General features: G+C 35.4%; 1 protein-coding gene across 3 annotated transcripts in view; it reads right to left on the bottom strand.

Moving 5' to 3' along the window:
• Positions 1 to 15,983, bottom strand: part of LOC123676536 (tensin-3-like) — a 347,695-nt gene that overhangs the window by 250,067 nt on the left and 81,645 nt on the right. For all 3 annotated transcript variants that reach the window (XM_045612480.1, XM_045612482.1, XM_045612481.1), the window contains exon 3: positions 4,004 to 4,084. In XM_045612480.1, coding sequence (XP_045468436.1) covers positions 4,004 to 4,084 — 81 coding nt within the window. The remainder of the gene's footprint in view (positions 1 to 4,003; positions 4,085 to 15,983) is intronic.

Below are 15,983 nucleotides of genomic sequence, written 5' to 3'. Positions count from 1 at the left end.
GGAAGGTAATTCAATTGGTGAAACGTGAACTAAAGACCTTGTTTCCTTCAGTTTCATCTTCTTGAATTCAATTTGTTATCTGGTGATTTCGAATCGTGAAAAATATATTCTAAAAATCTGATAACAATTGGTTTAACTCGAGAGGGAACACCACCACATGGCTGCTCAGTTCAAAACAAAATCAGCGATATATTTTCTTACGAATCCTCGGTTTTTATGGGATTTTCACATAATTTACATGAGAGAAAGTAAATATTTTTGAGATGCCAATGAAAAATGAAGAAAAAAATCAGTACCTTTTTGTTTTTGAGAAACAATTGATGATATGTACTTTGTACAAAGCTTTGATATATTTTTAAAATATTCATTGAAAAAATTCTACAGAAATTATCACAAAAAAGGTAAAACTATATTTTCGTGAAATTCGTTGTAAAGTGCTGTCCTCTACTTCTATTTCTATTTCGTACACCGTAAAAAGTTTGGTCATCGCAGGACTGCCAGAAGGGAAATGAATGGGTAACAAAGTTGAATGATATGCTAACAACCACGTGGTAGTAATCCCTCGCAATTTGAATTTTTATGGAAGAATCTTACTTCAGCAGATCGGCTCAAATGGAATCAACAATATAATTCTTCAATTTGTGAAACAATTTTCTCCAGGATGTGAAAGACTTACCCCATAATATTCGTTTTTTCAATATGAAATTAAGTACAACCGACTCGAGCTACAAACCACCAATGCAATAAGAATATATTCAATACCAGCATGGCAACGCAGGCAACGCTGTTTTCAAACAGAGAATTCATCATTTCTACCCATCATTCACTCTCCCAAATGAATATTTTTCTCCAGGCTCTGAAGTGTATACTGTAAATGTCAGTCTCAAGGTCATACTTAAACGTAACTACTATTCCCTGGAGAAAAATAGCAGTTTTATCGTTCAATCTTCCAGAAAGGTATAGCGGAATCATAGGATTGCCAAAGAGGAGTAGGAAAAACCTTATCTGGAAATTGAAGAGCTCTCGCATTGTTTGAATTACATCTGCAAATAATTGGGTGGTAATGGCAACATTGACAGAAACAAACAGTCGTGAAATTGGGGAGATCTTGCCCTCTATCTTTGTTCTACGTATTATATGAAATACCTATATTTTGTGAGTCCACTCATCTTCTATCAGTTGAACGAAGATATCCCGTTGAAGCCTGTGATTTTGAACATCACTGTGTGGTAAGGGAAGTATTTTATTACACGTAAATGATATACACTGTGCCTGTAAAGTATGGAACAAATTCATTTTTAGATGAAAAGACCATTTTGAGAAATAATCCGGAAACAAGTCGATTTTTCATTTTAATTTACCGTATTTTAAAATAATAATCTAATATAAAGGGTGAATTACTTTTGAATAATGACGTCACCGTAATTTTTCTTGAATAGAACACCCCCATTTCGTCTCAATTTTCCGATTACTCTAGCTGAGCTGATTCCAAAAATGTTTCACATGATGATTCCAATTGGTACAGGGTGGACAAAAATACAATAGTTTTGTGTGTGCTCATAAAGTAAGGCGTAACATTCTTTATTAGTTGAATTAACAATATTATCTAAAATAATTATTGTCTATCGGCAATTGGTTTGAATGTAACACCCTGAAAGTTATTAAATTTTTAGATTAATGAAAATGTATGAAAATAAGAAATAATTTCTTTCATATTCTGTCTGCTAGACCACAAGTACCAAACATGTTTGGAAACAGCTCATTTTCATTAATCTAAAAATGTAACAAACTAGAGGGTGTTACATTCAAACCAATTGCCGCTAAACAATAAGTATTTTTGATAATATTGTTATTCCGTCCAGTCCGGGATACAAAAAATAAAATTGATTCATTCCTAGCGAACACTTGATTGCAAAAAACAACCCGCATTCCTTTCAAAAACCAGTCACATTCAAAGGATTCGGGATATTGAAGATCAAACAGCGGCCGAATTTTTGGCCAGAGGTTTCCCCTCACGTTCTCCCGTCGATCTGAATGGAACGCAGCCTTGTATTTCCGCATCCATGGCTTCCACACGCATCACGTTATCTTCATTCCACACTTAATTTAACTTGCCGGCAACTTTTCCCATCACGCGTGTAGGTACAATGTTGTCCTCAATTAGGCTCGCTTGTCCTTGTTTGGGTTCGGTTCTACTCTTATCCGTTTAGATGTGATCAAGAACAGAGGAAGACGCCGCAAGCAATTTTGGTTACTTTCATGTGTGGACGCTTTTTTCGATGAAATGGGAAATGGTAAGCCAAACGTGACGCAAAAGAATCAACTGAATGGTAAATACTAACTACCATATGCAGTAGCTAGTGATGGTAAATGATGGTGAGGCACATTTCATACCATGTATATCGACACCCCTTATTTGATTCGAACCCACCCATAGTCACAAGACATTTACTCATTTACTTCTTCAATTATGTATAATTTATCTTCATAGGAATGACTCGAAAACGTTTCTGATTCATTAAAAAAATACAAAATCACAAGTACTTCCAATATTTTCATTCACCTTTTGAATTTGAGACGACTCACTCCCAATAAATAAATTTCGCCTTCTGGCAGGACTTGAGTCTATTAACAAAATGAAAAATCTTATAAAAAACTGTTTACACTAACAAACTCACAAGGGACAGTCAAGAAACAGCAATTCACAACAAAGCGAAAACCAACTCGATTTCTTACTTGCCGAATAGTGCAGAATGAAAGCAGCTTCGGCATGCCTCAATTCTTTTTTTAGAAGCCGCCTTCAAAGGCGTAAGAATATTATCGATTTATCGCCGCGTTATGTAAATAAAGCACTAGACAAGGAGGCACGTTAGGCATGCCACAGACTGTTTACTTCTTGAAGAGGGAGTGAGATGAATATACAAGAATCGTGAAACAGACACCCAGTGCCTTACTGAATGATGTTAAATTGATGATGAAATGGTTCAATAAAATATTTGATCAATACGTTTTATTTCCAAAATTTTTGAAATTTATTTTTGAAATGCAGCTGTTGGACTCTTGCAACCCTTTTTTCATAAACAATAAGAACTTCCATTTTTCTATAGATATTTTAAATGTCTTTTCATTTTTACATTGAACATAGCATAATTATGATTTATGTCAACCCTTTCGTTGTGATTCATCCACCAACTACTTTTCGTTTGATCATTTTTGATTTGTGAATTATGTGATTTTTTGCACTGTGTTAATATTTTTAAGTGGTTAAGATCTGGGAAAATTTTCAAATCACTTCTTCGAAATACATTTTCTTGCATAGATATTCAATACAAATTCTGTAAAGAAAATTAAAATTTTTTTGATTTTCGGATAACTCATTCAAGATCGAAAAAAATATATAACAATATTAAATTTCGAAATAGAATAAAAATGAACTATAGAATTTTTACAGATCTTACTTATATAGCTTGATATCGGAGTTATTAGTTATCTCTTCAACCATTTTGTCTCCAACTTTATTCATGTATTTCTTATCAAACTGCATATATCTAAATGCCTGAAATTCTGGATAGTCGATCACCAACTCGATCGTTCACGATGGAACATAAGAGTTGGTAAAAAATGGGGTCTTTACTAGTAATTCTCACGAAGTATAAACATAATCCGTCAGAATCTCTCAACATATGCCAGAGTAGCACATATTTGTGGAAATATTTCAATAAGATTAAGAGATTCCAGAGAATTGCCATATTACCAACTTCGTAACGGACCTAAATACATCCAAACATAATGTACGATGCACATAATTTCGAGTACAGTTTAGAGTTTTCTCAAACCTCCATAATATTCTATCTAACTAATTTCAACTTTGGTGAGGAATTCACTTCGTTCCACTCCATATATACCTACGAGTATCTCCTTCAGGTAGTTGAAATGTAATTCCCTCAAAGTCCATTAATAAAAGAACTAATTATAAAGATTGTTCAACCAGAACTAAACTCACCTTCATATGGTCTATTTGAGCTAGGAGGAGTTGAGACTGAGCCAACTGGTCGAAGTTTAGAACAGCGAAAGTTCCCATATACTGAAACAAAAGAAATATTCTCAATTATTTCTCTACTCAGCTTTTTGGGGGTAAAAAATCAATTCATCATGTTGAACCACTTGCAAAACTAAAGCAGGTATAGAAGAAAAGAACTATTAATTGTTTCAGTTCCTGTTCCTATATGAAGTGGACACCTATATTTTTCATCTTATTCTTCAGTATGTAATGTTCTTTGAGGTGACGGAAACAATGTAAGTGTATTCATGTATTTTGGGGAAATTTAAGATTTTTGTAACAGTTCGGACTTTTTTCAAATTTATGTATTCTCACTTGCCTTCAACATTTCCTATTCGAATATTTTAAGAAAAACTAGCAAACTTCAAAATTTTCCTGACGGCAATTGCGTAATAAAAACATTCATTGTTCTCCACAGAAAATTTTAAGTTTATAATCCAGATAATCAGAAATACGTAAGAGAGTACCTACTCGATAGCTACCAAAATCATTTGTCTATTGTTCCATTACTACTAATGTATTTCTGCTTATTTTAATGTATTTATGCCTAAACTGATGTATTTCAACCTAACAAAATGTATTTCTTTCCATCCTTTTGTATTTCTTTCCATTCTATTGTATTTCTTCACATCCTATTGTATTTCTTCCCATCCTATTGTATTTCTTCCCAGCCTAATGTATTTCTTCCCACTCTAATGTATTTCTGCCCCTGGATTGAAAACTATCACGGCGTTTCGATTACTTTGCAGCTTATGTGCACAACGTTGCAAAAAGGTTGTTGAGTCATCGGCTTTTCCATCGAATATTACGCCTGCTATTCACATTCTCCAAACTAGTTTCCAATACTCCAACAAAACGATAGCTTTCATTCAGAAGTCTCGTATTACAAGTTGAATCTTTCAGCGCCGAATTTCCCATCGAGAAGGCGAAAATCATTCGAATCAAGTTCTCCAGTTCTCCTCTTTGCCGACATCAATTCGAGTAGAGCATGGAAAATGGATATGTTCCGAATGCATCCCGATGAAAAGAAGTAAATGAATTTCATCATTATATTCAGGGGCAAAATGCTGCCCTCGAGCCATTACACATATGATCCGTGAAAGTAGGTCGAGTGCTCTGCATCGCGACAAAGATACTTGTACGTACGTCAAACTCGAGACCCCATTCACTCCGGGCGTCACATTTCCATTTACTTGCCACCCAGAGGCGTAACTTTTAAGACCATCCGAGAAGTTTTTCTCTTTCGCCGCTTAATTTGAATATGAAAGCTGGATTGTTTTATGTATCTCGTTCTCTTCAATTTTTTTTATTCTTCTTTAAGATATCAGCAGACATATTTCCTGAAGTACAGAAAACTGGAATATCTGCAATATATGAAGAGTGATTTTTTTAGAGGTATACAACTTTAAATTGCAATAAAACAACGATGGATTATTTGATTGACATGAATTTTATTCATCCGTAAGATAATCTTGTGGCATTACATTTAAAATATGATTTCTGTCATATGACCGCTACGGCTGGCTCGGATGTAGTCCAATCTGGACGTCCTATTTTCGATTACTTTTTCCAACATATAATTACAGGGCGAATGTTGTCTTCCAAATGGTCAAGGGTTTGTGGCTTATCCGCATACACAAATGACTTTACATGGCCCCACAGAAAGTAGTCTAGCGGTTTCAATCACAAGATCTTGGAGGTCAATTCACAGGTCCAAAACGTGAAATTAGGCGGTCACCAAATGTGTCTTTCAATAAATCGATTGTGGCACGAGCTGTGTGCCATGTGGCGCCGTCTTGTTGGAACCACAGCTCCTGGACTTTATGGTTGTTCAATTCAGGAATGAAAAAGTCAGTTATCATGGCTCTATACCGATCACCATTGACTGTAACGTTCTGGCCATCATCGTTTCTGAAGAAGTACGGACCAATGATTCCACCAGCCCATAAAGCGCACCAAACAGCCAGTTTTTCTGGATGTAACGGTGTTTCGACATACACTTGAGTATAAGCTTCACTCCAAATGTGGCAGTTTTGTTTTTTGACGTAGCCATTCAACCAGAAGTGCGCTTCATCGATAAACAAAATGAAATGGACGTAGTGCGCGATACGTATTCCGCACAGAACCATTATTTTTGAAATGAAATTGCACTATTTGCAAGCGTTGTTCAGGCGTGAGTCTATTCATGATGAATTGCCAAACCAAACTGAGAATAAATCACTCGACAGCTGTTAAATCGGTCGCCATCTCGAACAGTAATGGCAACTTAAAGTTATATACCTCGAAAAAAAACACCCGTTACTTGAGTTTAATTCTGGACTAGACCAAATTCTTTCAAAATGTATCAAGTTTGCCTGGTAATTTCAAAACTGCAATTTTTATTGATTTGAACTTGAACTATGAATAACATCTCAAATCCTAGTGTTGATCGAGTAACCAAAATCAATATCGAAATGGCTTTATTGCAAGAAACATTCCCAGGATGTGTGATTTCTCGTTTCAGCGATGTGAATTTGCCACCAAGATCTTGTGATTTATCGCCCTTGGGTAGTTTTTGAGGTTATGTGAAGGATTGTGATTATGCCGATAATCGTCAGAGTATTGACGATCTGAAAACCAACATCCAACCAACATATATATGCAATGCATGTGTCAGAATTGTAACTTCTTTATGTTGTTTCGGTTTGTATAGAATGTATTTTATTTATGAACTTCTGGGATGTTAAGTGTGAGAGGAGCCCTTCGAGAGTTTATCTATTCTGTATAGAAAGTCGCTAATAAATAAATAAATATGCAATTTTGAAATTCACAATAACACAAAATTTTGAAAGACTATATTTACGGAATTTTACCAATCAACGGAAAGGTCCAAATCTACCGTGAAAAATTTCAGATTCTATAAGAACTTCTGATTATCATCAGTAGTCAAGCCTTATCGTTTGAGACCTTTTCAGTATCAAAATACACTGAAAGTGTGTATGCTTCCCTACAGAAATGACGCAACGGTAAACTCTGTCAACAAAAAACTCCAAAACTCATTACTTTCCAGCTTTGTCGGACTTTTTCATTCATCGTAATATGCCAAATGAACCCTAAAATTCCCGTGAATGTGGCTTAATTATACGAAACTTTGAAGTGTGTAGGGCGATCCGCCTCTGAACTTTGTCCAATTTCTCCGTTTTCCTTGTGAGCTTGTCAGCCGGTCAACAGGCCTCAGGGAATCATAGAGTATATCATAGAGTTGGGTCAACTCCTCAGCCGTTGGATATTTGGCCGAGACAGCCTTATTTCTGCCAGCAGGGAGCAAATGAAGAATTCTTTTCTTCTCTTCATGCCAGCCTGAATAATTTAGTAGGAAACGGAAACTTCTGTAATCTCATTTTTTCCGGGATACGTTTCCAGTTGTATGTGAGGGAATTGGATGAAAACAGTCAGGTGTTAATAATGAACAGTCACCTGGAATTCAGTTTGGTCTTAAATTTGAACTTTCTTTCTCTGATTCGATCACTCTAGCTTCACTTAATAATCTTTGCATTTTTAAATTTTGAAACTGAATTGGTCGTGAACGATAATTATTCGACCTGTCGATTGATTCGATTCTGTCAATTCGTACGGGCGTGAACATGTTAACTCTCTTGAATGAAAAAAACTAAAAACTAGGTATGTTCGAATCTTGATTGAAATATGTTGATGGATATACTGTTTTCCTTGTAATTTCAAATGTACAAATTCGATAAACATGGAATATTTCATTCAGAGGCATAAAACATATTATTTCATACGAATTCCTAGTCAATCATGATATCAGTATCAGATAAAATCCAAGAAACAACAAATTTGATGAAATTTTGCGTGTACATAAGTCAAACTTCAGCTTCTTGCAAAATTTCTTCAAATGCAAGTTTTCTATTTGCCCGGATGAAATAGATATTCCTAAAGATTATTTCCGAGCTTTCGATCTTTACAATATTCGTACGATTTGGACATTCATTTCGATATACTACACCCTTTGTTGGTTGTGTACAAATTTGGAACACGTCATGCTTGCAGTTACATTTTTTTTAATATAAAATCGGCGTTTGTCAAATTACTTCAAATTCGGCAGTTATATTTTCGGAAATCCTGTTATTTATCGTTTTTCACTTTCTGGTGTTGCCAATAATCGAATTAGAAATAGAGATAAAAATTGCTTTTTTATGACTTATTTCGGTGATATTGAAACCAGCTCATCCTAGATGTCCAGCAATTTGTGAAGTTTGGACTATTATTACAGAGTTATTACTTTTTCAGTCGAATGAAAGGTTTAGTTTTCAACAATCTGTTTATTATTGATAGCTTTTCATGGTGAATTAACCCAAAAAAAATTGGAGGTATATAACGTAATAACTCGGCGACCAGCCTGTATATCAGTGATATATATGACTTCAAATTCAAGGGAGGGCAATAGAATCAGCTAGAACTACATGATGCAGTAACAAAATTCTGCATATGCAATTATCTAATATTCCATGTCATTATATGCTGACTACATTTTGCTATGTGATTTTGCGAAAACGATTTAATACTAGGTAATTGCAATATCATGGTAATTGCATTTGCGCTTTTGATTAATTGTGGCGCTTCTGTCAGAGCTGCAATTTCAACAACAGTATATCTAAATAGCGATTTGGATTATATGCGTTGATGAAGTATTAAAATGTTCAAAACTGTTCGAGGAGCTTAGCATGCCAAATAGCTTAAAATGAAACGATATGACTAGACACATTAACTGCAGTAGTTGTTTCTCTGAGAATTTGACGATCCCTTTTAGTTACAAATTTGTAGGAGTTTTGGAGTAATTTTCTTCATCCAGTCGTGAAGGTTAAAAACCTTTTTTGGACAAGACCGGGCAGACAAAAAAAATACTGAAAAGTAATTCCACAGAGGAAGTGAATATGACTGAAACAATGAAGTTCAGTTAATGCAAGAACTTTACCAACCTGTTTCTCAAAAGGTACTGCGTTTAGGATATATGTATGTTCATATGAAGTTTTTTCCTTAAAATGGGCCCAAAAATCACCCCCATAAATATTGTCATTGAATTAGGAAATACCTTGTATTGGTTTGGTTGCCATGTGTTATTGTTTATTATAAAGGCGAATTATAAAGGCGGTTTGGAGATTTTTATTGTAGTAAATGTTGAAAACACAGCTGGGCGGAACAACATTATGTTGTTTTTGAGAATCGAGGATGAAATGTGAAAAGGCTGCCAGGAAACTGAGCCGAATTGCCGCCCCTCAAATAGTCCTGTTGAATAACTCTCATTTCAAATATGATAAGACGAAAATTCATAGAACCATTCAGGAACGGTCCGTTTGCAACAAACTGCCATGAAATCTCGAGAATCACTCCGAGGCAATATCTCAAGTTCCCGACGGCAATTCCTCAGACTCTTGTTTTAAGGGCGTCACATAAAATGTGATATGTACCCCGGAAGCCGACACACGACATTAAATTCGCCTTATATCCCTAGAGGATTTATCGCGATATAAAAATTAAATTTAACGACAAGAATCAGCCGAGCGCACTGCTATTAAACTCCCTCCAATTACGATATGTGTGTGATTTTCTCCACGGTAGCCTCCCGAGTGGCGAAAGTGACACTTTGTTACATTGGAGGGGATGTTTTTATGACGTTGGAGTCGAAGAAGCGAAAATTGGGTGTTTCGTAAGGTTGGAAAAGGACCCCTTTCAATTAATGTATAGAATACCTCAACAAAGTATCTATTCATATCTCCTATGAATATAGCTCTGTTACTTTTCGCCAATGGTGTAGAATTGAACCTATGACTCAATGCATTTATTCAGATGAGAAGAAGAAATAGGTGTTACTTCTGATGCGATGCTGATTTTCACTATAAAAGTTTTTACTATAAATAGATTATTGAGTTGCTTTGTAAGATTTTCATTTCATTGAATCGTTTTAAAAACGATTGAATTTTTCTGAAAAATATAATTATGTTAAATGCTTGCGATTTAGCTGGTTATATCTAAATGCTTTCTATTATAATGGGTAAAAGGTTCATGAGAAAATTCCTGAAAATAAAATTGAAACATTTCTTGAATATGAATCTGAAGAGTGAAGATCTGCAAAATAATAGTATACCCGTAAGTAAAGCAGTACAAACTGATAAAATCAACCGCAGCAAATCCAGTCCTTAATATATAAAATATTGTGTGATATCTACGAACTGTGTACCGAGTAGTGACACCTGCCGGTCAGAAACAACTCCGCTATAGAATTGGCCTATTTGGCATTTTAATAAGAAGTTGTCTACTTGCAAAGTAGCTGCATTCGTATTCGTTTAATATATACTGCCTCCATCTAATGGCAGAAGTGCAAATGAATGGTTGTACATCAATGTTTTCTGTTCCACACGAATTGTTTTTCTCAAAAACAATAATAAATTCATATGTGAATTCAGGTAATTGCACATATTGATTGTTGCTTGAAATTATTCAGCGATGCATCTGAAAAGTAGATTTATTGCCGATTCTGCTGTTACCTTCCTACTAGTTTTCCTACATTGAAAGTTTTCTTCAGACCCCTCTTCAATGAGAAACACTTTGAGATCAATACCAACATTGAATAGGTGCGCCATCTATTCCTTCGGGAACAGAACAATATTCAATGACGGAACGGAAGAATTCTGTGTGAAGGATTCAGATCACTTTTATAACTGAGGAGACCCAGGAAAAATCAATAATCAGAATAGTTTCCTTTACAGCGTGAAGAAATATTTCTTTTACTGGAAACTAGGGGGCGCTTAATATAGCGACCTCTATATGTGAGCAAATGAGCTCACATATGAAAATAGTAGTCAGGTGACGGAGAAATATAGAAGATTCTGGATGCATTCCTATACCTAGATATATAATTTCAGAATATTAGCCATTGCGGCGCAAGAGTTGTATGTATATATCATTTCATTTTATATCAACACTATTATCTGTCAAAAAACTTCTAGAGAAAAATGTACTCTTCAAATGACAAACATTGAAAAAATTCAAGAGGTATCAAATGGAGAGATGTTAGAGGTCATTCAATAGGACCTTTTTTTCCAATATTATTCTCTGAAAAATAATTATTGAGAACGAATTGAGGTTTCAGAGTCAGCCCCATTAGATGGTTGTATTGTTCAAGTAATTGCACAATTAAAGGTCATTCTTTATGTAGAATTTGAGATTCTTCTGTCAAATATACTAAGCTACAAACTATCGACAAGACACTGTTATATGTCCGGCCATTGACCTCTTGTTTACTTGGACGAATTTACCACAATGATGGGTAGCTCTCCATACCAACATCATGTGGCACAAAAGCATGTGCAGAATTGATTCCTCAACTACCACGTAGCGAACTTAGCAAACAGAAATCGTCATGAATGACCTTTGGTACTGAATCCTATCGTTACTTCAAGCACAACAATGTCAAACAATGTCAAACAATGTCAACAATGTTTAAATGGTTGATCGGACTCCAGAAACAAAAATTTCTTTCCTAACCAGTGGATACCTGAACTCCTGACCTTTGGATGAAAAATTTCTTCCACCAGCTAGTAATTAGTAACTACTAAGTGAACTTAAAGAAGCTCAATTTTGCTGGTGCTTCCTTGGACGAAAGAAGCAATGAATGTAAGAGAAGCCATAGATTCCCTACGCTACGATATCTACTATGGCAACCTCCATGATTCAATCTTGAATTGAACTCTTCAACTCATTATAAAAAAACACTTGAGCTTACTATTTAGTGGCAGCTGGTGCTGAACAAAATCATTCCTAGTTTATTTTCATTGATGTTAATAAACCTATTGTCAATGTATATAATAACATTAAGTGGAAGTCCCAAAAACATAATCTATTATATGAAATCAATGAGTAACCTTTTAAAACAAAAACTCCATAATCAAATATTAACCCTCATTCATCAAGCCTCATTTCATCCATCCAAATGACCATCAAAACTGCACCATTTCACATCTCTTTCCATATTATTTACGAGTTTACCGAAGCTGCGTTTGAACGTTGCCAGTCCAGAGTTCTCATATAATTTGAATGAAGCGATTTTCACTTGCATGAGCGTTCTCAGCGGGTATTTGAGTACATTTTATGTGCAATAAAGTATACTCCGCCAGAAGCAAACATTGTGTTTGGCCAATTTTCAATTAAGGCAACTGTTTCATTGCGGCATGCAAGTCTCTTGAAATAATCAACCACATCTGGGCTTGCGGTGGTTTTATCTACGGATAGTCAAAAGATGAACTGTTTCGCGTTATAAAGTTGTTGCGGTATAGTTTCCAATTATATGCTGCTGTAGTCTCTCAACTCTGTGGGGTGGAGCAATTGGATAGTGGGGTGGTTTGGAAGGCGACGATTAAGTCTGGGACATTGTTTTCGACTTCATATTCAATTAAGGGTGAATGGGGTTTTTACTGTTCTTATTATAGTCGAATGGTAAGTGTTTCATACAATGAAATGCATTAAAACTCACAGAAATTCGAATCATATGAGTTCAATTTCCTGAAAATTTTTAAAATGTTGTAAATCGGAGATTTCGTGTATAGTTTTTTTTGCATAATACTGAAGGATTCTTTAATCGTTACATGTTTTTAGTCTCACTGAAAACGAGCATCTTCGATACTTTTGTGATGTTTGTAAATACTTTTTTTCGGCCCTGCTACGGAATTGAATAAATTATACATATATGATTTTTGTTTGTTCAATTGAATGCAAAATGGCGAATACGCCGGTTATATCGAGTTGAATTTCCAGCGAAGGTTGACTAGGGTAAAATATTCACAAATGTTTTATGGTTGCTCCAAATTGATTTTCTTCGAAATATAGTCATTAAATTTGTATGAACTGTCTGAATAGTTATATTGTGAGAAGTAAAGGTTGTTCAGAAGGATTTTCCAAGAAGAGGCTCAATTTTGAGTAGCCCGCTATCTGGATAGCAAACCCTTTTGAAGGTGTCAATTCATCACATTTAACAAGTGGAACTATACCATTAATAAAAAGGAAACGAAACATGTTTCAATCTGTAGATAAACTAAGCATATTTGAACATGATCCTGTCTAATTGCTTCTGTATTTCACGAAAGATATCACACCTTATTTTTTCATAAAGCCTCAGTTCTTACGACTTTCAAAGTATAGTGAACACAAGAACTCATTGGTTGATAACCAATAATGATTGGGTGCTGGAAATTCATCAAAATGAATTTTCCCTGAGAAATCATCTTTAATGATGAGGCTATTAAGATGAATTCGTGAGGCCATTAAGATGAATTCGTGCATTTGGGGATAGAAAAATATAAAATTAATGTTGAAAAGCCTCTCCATTCACATCGTGTCACTGCTTGGTGCATTAAATTTTGGAAAATCTATAACTCAAAAACCATCTGCACAAATCTGACCAATAGTATAATATCACTTAGTGAGACCTTGATGGTGTATCTACTCTCAGAGTTTCACATCGATTAATATTCGATAATTGACGAATTAGAACAATCAGAAATAGTTCACAGGAATCCAACAATTTGAAATGTATCATGTTAACAGTGAACTTGTATTCGAGGTAAATCTCTTTAAAATTACCAACTGTTGCGTGTCCACTAGCAAGTGTTACAACTTCAGCTATTCCCACGAAAAAATTGTATTCTTAATGAATCTCGTGTAACTTTTTTGTTTTTAATTCGAATAGTGTGGAGTTTTAAACCATCGAAAACATTCGGGATGATTATCCAAACGATTCAATTTATTTGAATTATAGTTAGCATTCGACAACTAAAATTGAGTGAATTTCTTCAGGAAATAAACCTTAGTATATCCCTCGTACTTGCCAAATAAAACTTCGTGCGTCGATAAAATATTCGAGTATTTGACACGCCCTTGGTATATAAATACTGAATATTTTCATTACCCAAATTCAATTCTATAATTATTTCTGATTAAGATAGGTACAGTTATTTCTGAATATGATACAGTTATTTCTGAATATGATACAGTTATTTCTGAATAAGATACAGTTATTTCTGAATGAGATACAGTTATTTCTGAATAACATACAGTTATTTCTGAATAACATACAGTTATTTCTGATTAAGATACACTATCTGAACTCTCATGACTATCTAAACAATCTAAACTGGAAAAAACGTAACCCAGCTTTTGTCTTTCACCAATTCCCAATGCAAAACTCGCGAATTTCCCCCGAACTTCAGGCCCGTACGAAAGCAGATTGTTGTTCGAACAAACTCCGATTGAATCCACGTAAGCCGTATAGTCTTTCCGTGGACGCAAACAAGGACAATGAAAATTTCGGGACGATGTAGCTTCGGGCCCGCTTGAGGAGAAACAATCGTCGATGTTTTAATTACGACAAGAATTCCAACGTCGATCGATCGCGTGCTTTTAGCCAGTGCGACAAAAGGAATCGGAACGACCGTTTAATCGACGGAGCAATATCATTGTAGCAACAGGACGACGTCGTCTTTTCAACGAGAAGTAATCAACAACTAATCAAACTAGGAGCAGAGAAACCAACTACACACTTCGGCCATGATCAAACGGGTCCATTGTACGGAACGGGAATGCGACTTTTGCCGTAATTAGGGAAAATTGTTCGTTCAACCTGGCTTCGAATTATGGATGGAGGTTCATCATTTCCATGTCACTAGTTTCTCATTATCGTTACTTCCATTTCCGTCATGTTTCACTGAAAAAATGGTTTGTGAAGATTCTGAATGAATTCTGGAAATACCCTGAAAATTTTCCTTGTGATACAATGCTTGACAACTCGTGATCACCCAGCTTTCATTGTTTTCTATTGCAGTTTTTATTGCATCAATTGAATTACTTATTATGAGAGGACAGAGAAGATTTTATGCTGTAGTGACTCGGTCTGCCCGAGAGGTGGCACTCTACTTTATCCCCGGTGGGTTTATGAGGGTCACCGCGTTGCTGCAGAGTCACCTCTCCACGATGGTGTTAGAGAGTATCTTAGGCAGAGAAAGCTGGATTGCCTAAGTGTTACCACCCTAGAGAGGGGATGCACCTATGTAATTTGGCTCGAGAACTTCTCGCCATTGATGGCGGAAATTGAGGATGATCTGCAAAGCCTCCTCTACACATTTAATACGGTTGCAAAATCGCGGGAATTATTAAAATCAGTATCTAGGACAAAGTGCATGATCACATCAAAAAGACCTCTAAGGTGAAAATTCGCAGTTAATGACAAAATACACCAGGAGATAAAGGTTCGTTAGTGGAAATAGTTCCCTTCTGTGTTTACCGGGAGCCACAGACTACTACACACAGTGAGGAATTGTGGTTTATCCTCATTTAAAGTTCTTCCTCGATAATTCTTGAAGTATTCATTTTAGGTAGAGATTTTGCTTGAGTAACCCCCACTATTTTTGTACGTAGAATCGATTAAAATGATGAAAAATATAGGTTCTAATTTGAAAATCTCGAGATTTGATGAATTTGTGTTGTCCAAGTTCATGATCTTCTTATAAACACCTTATTCATTTTTGGTGCAAACAGTCGTACGTATTCGCAGAATCGAAAAACAAAATTTTTTCTTCGAAAAAAGCTTTTTTCGGCAAGTTCGTACTTCCCGGACTAAGCCGGAAAAGAACCACGTCGTTTGTGTCATTGTGGATATGAAAATCTTGGTAGGTATATTTTTAATAAATGCAGTTGATCATTACCGTAGCAACCGAAAAAACGGCTGACAGTTCATATGAAATTAGTTGTCAACAATTTGCATGTTTTCTGATCGCAATCGCAATAAAATATGGAAAGCAGCAGCGATAGTGTTATTCTACACGGTTGCCGAAAATAGTATATTGTGCAACAAGTGGGGAAAGTCCAACCTGCA

The sequence above is a fragment of the Harmonia axyridis genome, chromosome 3 (genome assembly GCF_914767665.1).
Source record: "Harmonia axyridis chromosome 3, icHarAxyr1.1, whole genome shotgun sequence".
NCBI lineage: Eukaryota > Metazoa > Arthropoda > Insecta > Coleoptera > Coccinellidae > Harmonia > Harmonia axyridis.
The sequence above is the reverse complement of the archived record's forward strand: the minus strand, read 5'-3'. Positions and strand labels throughout refer to the sequence as shown.